Source organism: Malurus melanocephalus, unplaced genomic scaffold, assembly GCF_030028575.1.
Source record: "Malurus melanocephalus ecotype Western Australia unplaced genomic scaffold, MMel_1.1 scaffold_1204, whole genome shotgun sequence".
In the NCBI taxonomy this organism is placed as follows: Eukaryota; Metazoa; Chordata; class Aves; order Passeriformes; family Maluridae; genus Malurus; species Malurus melanocephalus.
In genome coordinates, this window is record NW_026624436.1 from 28655 (window position 1) to 38352 (window position 9698).

The 9698-nt window shown below is 55.3% G+C and overlaps 1 protein-coding gene across 3 annotated transcripts in view; it reads left to right on the forward strand.

The window, feature by feature from the left end:
* Positions 1–999: 999 nt before the first annotated feature.
* Positions 1000–9698, forward strand: part of LOC130586559 (F-box only protein 42-like) — an 18740-nt gene continuing 10041 nt past the window's right edge. Inside the window, exon 1 of one of the 3 annotated variants that reach the window (XM_057387402.1) lies at positions 1000–1134. Coding sequence is in view for 1 of the 3 variants with exons in the window: in XM_057387401.1 (XP_057243384.1) it covers positions 4076–4097 (22 nt within the window). In the remaining 2 variants the exon portion in view is untranslated. Of the gene's footprint in view, positions 1135–3376; positions 3610–3968; positions 4098–9698 lie in introns of those variants that run through there. The other 2 variants (XM_057387404.1, XM_057387401.1) reach the window with 2 other exon arrangements.

The following is a 9698-nucleotide window of genomic DNA, read 5'->3' on the forward strand; positions in this document are numbered from 1 at the left end:
AAGAAGGAGGACTCGATCAACATTGGAGGTGAAGAAATCCAGATCCAATAGGAACCCAAATCCTGAGAAGTGTGCAACGTTGGACCAATGAACACTAAACCAATAAAATTATCTGGGTTTTGACTGTATAAAATTTGGGGAAATCTTGTAAAATTCATGTATCGTGTARTGATTCTCTCTGCGCACCCGGGCTACGTGTGGGCAAAATGATCTCTGCGGCACAACCTGGTCTGAACAACATCCTGGCCAGAAAATAAAGTAATGCCTTGACTTTCTAACATTAAAATATTGTTGGAGAGCTTTTGTTTTGTGACAGCTGTGCCACCCCCCGCGGGTGAGCACAAACCCCACGTCTGCCCCCAGGTTATCCCAGCCCTGTATGTGGGATGCGGTCTGTGGGGACAGAGAGGGTGGCACTGATTCCCTTTTCCCTGAATAATAATGTTCCCACACGGCTCGCCAGAGGGACTTGATGTCAAAACAAGCCCCGCACAGCGATGTTCCCTCCTTTCCTCACCTCCATTGAAAGAGGGGCACCACAGTTCTCCAGGAACAGGTTACATCCCGCCTCCCTGTCGAGCCCTCAGAGGCTCCGGGKGTTTGAGGGATACGCGGGGACACGGTGGGGCTGCAGCGGCGCTGTGGGGCACCCCTGAGAGAAGGGCGGGTTCCCGTGCCCCAGCTGCGCCTCTCGGGGCTGCGAATGAGGATGGGAACCGGGAMGGTGCGGGGAGGGAGCGGGACAAGGAACGGGACAAGGAMCGGGACCCTCCCTGGCACCWCCGCCACAGCSCCGACCTCCCCAACATGGCGGCCTCGCCCGCCCGCCTCTCCCAACATGGCGGTGGGACCCTCCAAATATGGCAGCCCCGTGCTGCGCCATAGATACTCGACCTTCCCATCATGGCGCCCCCACAACGTCACCCTTATTCCCGCCCGTCGTCACGTGACGCGAGGGGGCGGATCCGCGCCTGCGCAATGCGCGGCCGGCGCGGCCGGGGCGGCGGCGGGAGGGCGGGGAGGGAAGATGGCGGCGCCGGTCGGAGCCGTCACCGGGGCGACGCGGCGGCCCCGCCGCCCGCAGCCCTGAGAGCCCGCTCCGGCTCGGTCCGGCTCGGTCCGGCCCGGCGGCAGGTGAGAGCGGCTCCGCGTTGCGACTTCCCCGGGCGGGGCCCTTCCCCGGGGAGCGGGGCGGCGGGACCGGCCCCTTGGGGCGGGACAGGCCTGGTGTGGAGGGGATCACATTTGGGGGTGGAGGGTGGGGGGAGCCCCTGTTCCAGYCTCTCACAGCGTTYTGGGGGGRTCTCTGCGGAGGGCAGAGCCCACGGGGGGTTGTAGCCCCTTCTCGGAGGAAGRGAGCTCCTTCCCAGCTCCGGGTGGCGAGGGGAAGGCGGTCCCGGAGGCCCCCTCAGGGCTGGTGGAAGGCAAAGCCTTCTCCTCTGAAAGGCGTGTTTCCCCCAAAAAAACCGTGTTTGCCCCCTGAAAGCCGTGTTTCCTTTCCAAAAAGCCAGGCTTTCTCCCCTGAAAGCAATGTTGCTTTCCGTAGAATGCCATAATTCCTCCTCTAAAATCCGTGTTTCCCCCTATAAAAGGTATTTACCCGGAAACCTTGTGTTTCCCAAAAAAAACCCCCATATGTTCTCCATAAAAGCTATATTTCCCCAAAAAGCCTCGTGTTTCTTTCAAAAAGCCACGTTTCTGTCCTAAGATCTCTGTTTTCCTCCTAAAAGCCATGTTTTCTGCAAAATAGCCACCTTCCCCCCKAAAAGCCACATTTGTCCTCCAGACTCCATGCTTCCCCGCAAAAAAGCCATATTTCCTCTCCCCAAAAAAAGCCCCATTTCCCCTCTAAAAACGCTATTTCCCCAGAAATCAGTGCTGGCATCGAGCAGTGCCAAGGCACMGGCGGGCAGTGCTGACGGTGGGGGGAAAACGGCTTTTTTTGGGGGAAAATACGGCTTTTAGGGGGAGAATATCGCACTTTGGGAGGAAACATGTTGGTGGGGCACACATGGCTTTTTCGGGAAAAATATGGTTTTTAGGGAGGGAAACGCGGCTCTTTCGGGGGGGAATCATGGCTGAGGGGTGCTCCCACAGCCTCAGCTCGCGTTGGGTTCGTGTGAAAACAAAGGTGAGGCTCAGTCYCCGCTCGTTCTCCGTGCGAATCCACATCTCCCCTTGATCCGAGCGCCGGGCGTGTGTCAGTCCGTGGATTTCGGCCCTGGAATTGCGGTGCTRGAGCAGCCGAGGTGCCCGGCTCGGAGCTCTGCACCCCCGGGGGTTTTGGGGTGTCGCTCCCCATTGTCTCCGCTGCCGAGGTGCGTTCGGAGCTTTGGCAGCGGCTTTATTTGGGATCGCGTTCTTGTCACGGCGGGGCTGGGCTGAGCAGCCGCTGCAGGGGCTCGGCGGGACCATTATCTCATCCCAAACCTCTCGTCTTTCCCAGTGGCATTTTCCAGTCGGCTTTTGCAGAGGGGCAGGGCATTTGTGGGGAGGAGCAGGAGCAGAGCCGGGGTGTCTGSCTGTTAATGACCTGAACTCAAGGGAGTGCTTGGAGCGGGAACAAAAGGGGAGTGGGAACGCTTGTCTGTGGAGCGGGGATGGGAGATAACCCCGGCATCACCGCCAATGGCGTTTGTATTCCSGTGGCTTTAATGGAAGCCGGCTCGGGGCAGCAGCTAGAGCTCTTCCCCTTGGCTAAAAGGGACGGGAATTACAGTGAACTCCCGTGGAGGAGCTGCTGACCTAAATCTGCGCCCTGGCTGGGAAGGGGCCTTTTCCCACCTGTCCTGGCGAGTGAAACCTCCCGGACGGGCTCGGGGAGCCCCGGTCAGGGGCGGTGCTGCCGTGTCCTGACAAAGCCCTGCTGCAGCTGGGGCTCGGCCTTTCTGGAGATCCAATCCCMGAGTGGGAGCTTCCCTCATTCCCACAGCCCTGCGTGTTCCCACCACCCCCTCTCCTGAAAACCAGGATCSTTCCCTCAGGTTCCCTTCCCAGTGTCTCCTTGGGCTTGGCCTTTCCTTGGTGTCACAACTAGGAGAGCAGACAGCAAAATCCTGGGCAGAATGCCAGTTACTTTATAGAATCCAGGAGGGTTTGGGTTGGAGGGGACTTTACAGACCATCCCTTCCACTAATCCTGGTCACTCCTAGCCCCGTTCAGCCTGGGCTTGGACACTTTATTCCTGGTGCCTGTCTTGGCCATGGTGTTCCCACACTGGGTTCAATCCTKCTCTCCAGGGGTGTTGTGTCTCCCTGCTCAGGCAGTGGCAGAGCCACAGCCCRTGGTTGTTTTGGCATAGCAGTGATGTTTGTGCGTGTTTTTCCTGCTATGTTCCTGGGAGTTTTCCCTGACAGGTGACTCCACCCAGGCAGCATTTCTTTTCCGGGGTGGCAGGTGAAGCTCTTGGATTTGGAAAGGCTCCGGACAGTTTTATAGTTTTCTCTTGGGGATTTTTACAGGCAGTGTGTGMGATTTTAAATTTTGAGTTTACTTCAGCCTGTATTCCCTGGGACTCTGATTTTCGCTGCGTTTGGCTGTGGRAGCAGCCCCTGAAGGAATCTCACCTGCAGGACACGTGCTCCTGCCCTGCCTGGGGTTGGAATGAAGGTGGGGTTGGTTTATTCCCACTGCTGAAGGTGTGTGACCTGTGATTTGGGGATTTCAGCCACTGCGTCGGGCGCCTTCTGGAGAGGTGTTTGCTCCCTAGGAGAGCCAGGATGTGCTGCTTATCCCATCCTTAATCATGGGAAATTCAATGTGCRCCGCGACCTTCACGTTTGCCAGGAGTGACAGCAGCGGCAGGTTTGGAGTGGGAGGACGGGCACGGTYGGTTTGTGCGTTCCCAGTGCTCGGCTGATGCCTCAAGTTCTGTTTCCAGAGTTTCTAGGAGGTGTTGGGTTTGGGCACAGCCTGTTTCCATCCCAGCCACTTCCACAGGATGTGAGCGAGGGCTGCTGGAAAAGGCTTCCCAGTTCTGAGTAAACAGAGCTGTGCCTCCAAGGGAAGTGATTTTTCCCTGTGTGTTCCGTCAGGAYAGGCTTTGTTGGAAACCATCTATTCAGGCTTTGCCCTGATGRATTTTCCTAAGGTTCAAGGTGGGTAAGCTTCAGCTTTGACTCTGGAAAAGTAGCATTGCCTGGGGATGGCTGCAAGGGCTTGGGGAGGGTGTTTGAGCCAGGTTTGGCCCAAATCCAGAGAAAAGCTGGAAAGAGGACTCTGGGAAGTTCTGGTGTGCTCGGGGGGTGTTTCTCCAGGTAGGGGCTCCTTCCAGAGCGCATTTCTGCCCTGAGCAGCGCTGCCGGCATCTCCCCGGGCTGTCTCACCGGGCTGTCTCACGGCGTCAAGGCTGTGCTGCCAGGAGCAGCTTTTGATGGAGTTGGGAAATCCAGGTCAGAATTCCTTTTGAACTCACTTGCGTTGCWGGATCAAAGCAGAGCAGGGGTGACACGTCCACGTGAAAATGGTGGCTCGTGTCGAGCAACCTGCAGGAATCAGGGCTCTTCCCTTCAGGAATTTGCTGTTTCAGGAGCTGCTCTGGACTGTGTTCTCTCCCCCATTTCTATGGCAATCTTTAAATATTTATCTTTGCTTGCTGAACTCCCACTGCAACATCWGTGACTGTGAATCCTCGTTTTCCCCCATGGATGCAGTCCCAGGCAGCAGTGATCGGCAATTCTGGCACACTGCAACACTCCCTGGGTTCCAGACTCTCTTGGAAGTGCTGCCCTGGCTCATTTTGTCTTGTGCTTGTGCAAATTTTGTCATAATTTGGGGGTTGGGAGACTTACAGTAAGTTGGCAGAGCTGCTTTTATTTATTTGGAGCTTCTCATTCCAGGCCAGGTTGAACGGGGCTTGGAGCACCCTGGAAGGGCTGGAATGGGATGAKCTTTAAGGTCCACCCCAAACCATTCCATGATTTTGCTTCTTGTTAGGTTTCAGTGGGCAGATCATCATCTCTACTTTGAGGTGTGATTCAGGGTTTTCAGGGTAAAATGCAGCTCAGAAATGTTAGAATTTCACTGTGAAGTCGGGGTGGCTGCGGGAAGAACTGTCCATCCCCAAACACCTCACGTCAGGGAATCTGGGACACGGATTAATCTTTCCAACTGGGTTTTTGTCACTCTGGAGAGCCTGCAGCAATCCARATGATTTATTTGTGCTTTCAGAGAGACTCATGAGCCCTTTGGGTGCTGTTGTCCTCATGCTGAGCTTCCCGGGAGGGGGCTGGGCGTGGGAATTGCTGGTTTTCCTTGTCCCTGGTGCCGGGTACACATTGTGGCTTTTTGCCATCTACCCAAAACACCTGGAAGGAGAGAACCAAGCGGCAGCTCCCTGTGGAGCAGCATCACTGCATCCATTCTGGAGTKACTGGGTTCAGTTCCTCTGAGCAGCCGCCTTTAAACTGTCCTGCTCTTCCCAGAGCTGGTTTTGGGCCGTGTGTTTTCTTTCCCAGTCCCAACAGCTGTTGGGAATTCTGGAAACCTCCTGTACTTTYTGCAGACACAGACTYRTGTTGTGGCTCAGGAGGGGTACAGSGCATGCTTGAGYCTGCTCTGRACAGGATTCCTGATGTTTTGAGGTCCAGGGGTTCCATAAGATGTGATGATCTGGGATTTGCCCTGTTCWGCTTGGAATGGTGCTGGTTAATGGTGACTGTTGGGGTGACAGGATGGTAACAAAGGGACATCYTGGGAAGATTATTTTGTCATTAAATAATAGAGATTAATTTGAAATTAGCACAATTTCCCTGAATTTGTATGTGCTAGTTAACATAATATTGATTTGACTGGGTTTTTTGTTGTCTCTTTCTTAGTATTTAATATTTAAGCCTCCCTAAACAGCCATGGCACAAAGGATGGCAGGATTGAAAGAGAGCTCATGCTTTTCTCATCCCCAGTATCCACTGCTTCTGCTTCTCTGTGCATTGCCTTTCCCATTAGCTGAGGAATAAGAAAATCCTGTGAAACATAAGAGCAAATGCTCTGATTTATTCCACTCAAATGARTGGAAACTGCAGCAAATCCTCATCCAGCCCACTGGGTGGGTCAAGCTCACGAAATCTGTTTCAGATGGACTCCCTGGGTTGTATTTTCCTGTCCTGGCTCAGCTGTGTGGGGGTTTGCTGGTGGTCTGTGGGTTGCCAGCCCCTCACACTTCTCTGTGCCAGTGTTCCCTGTGGTTTCAGTCCTGTTTCTCCCTCCTTTCCAGCCTGGGCTCTGTGGGGATGCAGAGACCCTTCTGGTGACAGGGACAGGGTTGCACTGCCACCACCCCAGGCTGCTCTGCCCCTCATATCCATCCCTTCCTATCTGCTCTATCACCCTCAAAGGTTTCACTGAATTCTCTGTTCACTCTGTTTACAGCTGTTTGCTGGGAGCTGGTTGGGATTTTCCCCCACCAAGGTGCTGGTTTGGGGAACAAATGTGGAGGGGCAGCTCAGATCTCTGCTCTGTGATCAGGGACAGGATCCAGGGAGTGGCCGGAGCTGGGCCAGGAGGTTTGGGATAGATCTCAGGGAAAAGTTCTTCTGTCCCCAGAGGGTGCCGGGCACTGCCCAGGCTCCCCAGGGAATGGTCCTGGCCCCGAGGCTGCCAGAGCTCCAGGAGCGTTTGGACAGCGCTGCCAGGGGTGCCCAGGGTGGGATTGTTGGGGAGTCTGTGCAGGGCCAGGGCTGGACTGGGTGATCCTGTGGGTCCCTCCCAGCTGAGCACATTCCGTGGTTCTGTCCGTGTGTTTACRGGAGTCGGAGCTGCGGGACAAGAGCTCCCAGCTCCACTGACAGGGAACCAGGGACGCTGTCCAGGCTGCAAAGCACTGAGCTCACTCAGCCCCCCAGGATTCTGAGCAAGGAATTACGATGCCCCAAAGTCAATCATGTCTGGAAGCTGATATTCCTCACTTTCCCAGACCCTGGCACTGCCCCTTGCCAACACCAACATCTCAGCCATGGGCCTTTGGGCTTGTGGGTTCTTCTCTCCGTCCCCACTGCACAGCACAGTCAGGGGTGCACAGTCTGACAGAGGAGTGGTGTGAGTCTGCCCTCCCTAATTCCCATATTCTGCTGAAAAATCCCAGCCATGAACTCCAGCACATTTGGGGTTTGCACACACATGGGGTTTCCAACACCGCCATGGAGGTCAAGGTAGTGCTTAACACTTTTTGGGAGTATCACACTTTCCATCACCTTTATAGGTTTTGATCTGGGCATCAAAGAATCATGGRATGGTTTGGGTTGGGAAGGGCCTTAAAGCCCCTCCAGTGCCACCCCTGCCATGGGCAGGTACACCTCCCACTGTCCCAGGGTGCTCCAAGCCCTGTCCAGCCTGGCCTTGGAGTCCAGGGGCAGCCACAGCTGCTCTGGGCACCCTGTGGGGCCCTCACAGGGAAAAATTCCCTCCCAATATCCCATCTCTCCCTGCCCTCTGGCAGGGTTCTGGCACTGCAGGCTCTGCTAAAAGTCCCTTCCCTGTTTCTTGCCGGCACCCATCAGGTATCTGTTTCCCGCTGTCTGCATATCCCTCTGAGCGCTGGAGGGGCAGCAGCACAGGTCAGGGAGCTGGAAACCTCCAGTGCTGTAATCCCAGTGCTGCTGAGGGTTTGCTGGAGCCCAGCTCCTCGTGGCTTTTGTTCCTCTATCTGCACAGTGGGATTACTGCTGGGATGTTGTGAAGGCWTTTCAGGTCGTGTCTCTGTGCCCAGACTGTGTGTCTGCGATGGAAACTCCTTTTGTACCACCTGAGAGAGGGGAAATGCCTTTCATATTGCTGCAGCATGTTTAGCAAACAGATCTGCCTGTAAAGGCCCTGCTGGGGTCCAGCGCTGCTCCTGGGCAGGGTTTGGGATGGTTGATCCCTGGCTGGGAGCTTCCACCTCGGAGTGACAGGGGTGGGTGTGAAGGCGGCACACAGACTGGTTGGGTGTGAGGCACAGCCAGTGGACACAAAAGCAGTGTTGGGGGCGTGTCTGACACACACTGGGTGCCACAGCCCAGGAGTTCAGATCATGGGTGACATCAGGAATTTGTGRTGCTCATCCCTGATAATGCCCACTTGGAGATAGTGTTGGATGTCCTGCTGTCCTGCTTTGCTGACAGAACCATCACATCAGCACCGCTGCCAAGTCAGCAGTGCGCCTGARAGCTCTAGGTATCGATTCAAATTAAACCTTGGCCACCCAGGCTGCAATAAAATGGTTTTTTTTCCAGTATATCTTTCTCTTTTTATGGCTTGAAAGTCGGCAGCCTTGAGCTCGTCTTTGYTCCACTTGAAAGATCTGGGGACTGTTCGTGACTTGCGTTTTTTAGCAGAGAGAGGAATGTTGTGGTTGGTGAATTGGGGCTGAGGAATAATTTCATTTATTCCAAAAACAAAATTCTTATCCCCCTAACTCCTCCTTTGCAAGTGCTGGGGGCTGGACATGATCCAGGTGGGCAAGAGGCCGATGGCCTCTGGCTGGTCCCAGTTTGGRCACAGGGCCAAGCAGTGCCTGTCCCCTGTGCCGGTACTACTGGAACAGTCCTGGGACCCTCAGAACAAGAAGAAAACAGAGGGACTGGAGTGTCCAGGGAAGGGAACAGAGCTGGGATGGGTCTGGAGCCCCAGGAGGAGCTGAGGGAGCTGGAAAGGGGCTGAGCCTGGAGCAAAGGGGGATCAGGGGGGACCTTGTGGCTCCGCACAACTCCCTGACAGGAGGGGGCAGCCGGGGGGTTCGGGCTCTGCTGCCAGGGAACAGGGACAGGAGGAGAGGGAACGGCCTCAGGCTGGGCCAGGGGAGGCTCAGGGTGGACATCAGGAGGAATTTGTGCATGGAAAGGGTGGTCACACCTTGGCAGGGGCTGGCCAGGGAGGTTTGGAGTCGCCAACCCCGAAGGTGTCCAAGGCAGGGCTGGAGGTGGCACTCTGTGCTCTGGGCTGGGGACAGGGTGGGGATCGGGCACAGGGTGGGCTCGATGATCCTCAAGGGCTTTTCCCACCTCGGTGATCCTGTGAGATCCTTAGTGAGGAAAGGGCACTCAAGCAYGGGCACAGACTGCCCAGGGCAGGGCTGGAGTCACCATCTGGGAAGAGTTTCAGGAACAAGTGGATGTGGCACTTGGGGACATGATGAGTGGTGAACGTGGCAGTGCCAGGGTGTTGATGACTGACTCGATGGTCTGGGAGGGTTTCGCCAGCTTTACCAACTCCATGATTCCATAATGGATGTGTGAGTGCTGCTGACAACCACGTTGTGATGGAGAACCAGAGGTTGAAGTGAGAGATCCCCCAGGATGAGCTCCCCACTGGAAAACCCTGACTCTGACCTGGCTGTGCTCGGCTTCATTTTCCTGAAACTCCACCCTTCATTCCCACAGCAAAACATCAAACCTGAATTTTTCAGCTGTGTTGGACACTGGAATCTTGCCTGGTTGTCCTAGGTGATTCCTGGTTCTGTGGGCAGTGCTGCAGGGAGGGTGTGTTAATGTCAATTGTGCAAGTGCTGGTGATTTCTGAAGGGGGTTGGAAACAAAAAATTACAAAGTTTACTTTTCATCTCAATGATTCCTGATCCTGCTGCCCCTCTGCCTGATTCAGCAGGAGCAGGAAGGTCTCAAAATCTTGCACTAGGATCCAATAGATTCAGATGGGATATTGGGAAGGAATCCTTCACTGTGAGGGTGGGCAGGCCCTGGCACAGGATGCCCAGAGCAGCAGGACCC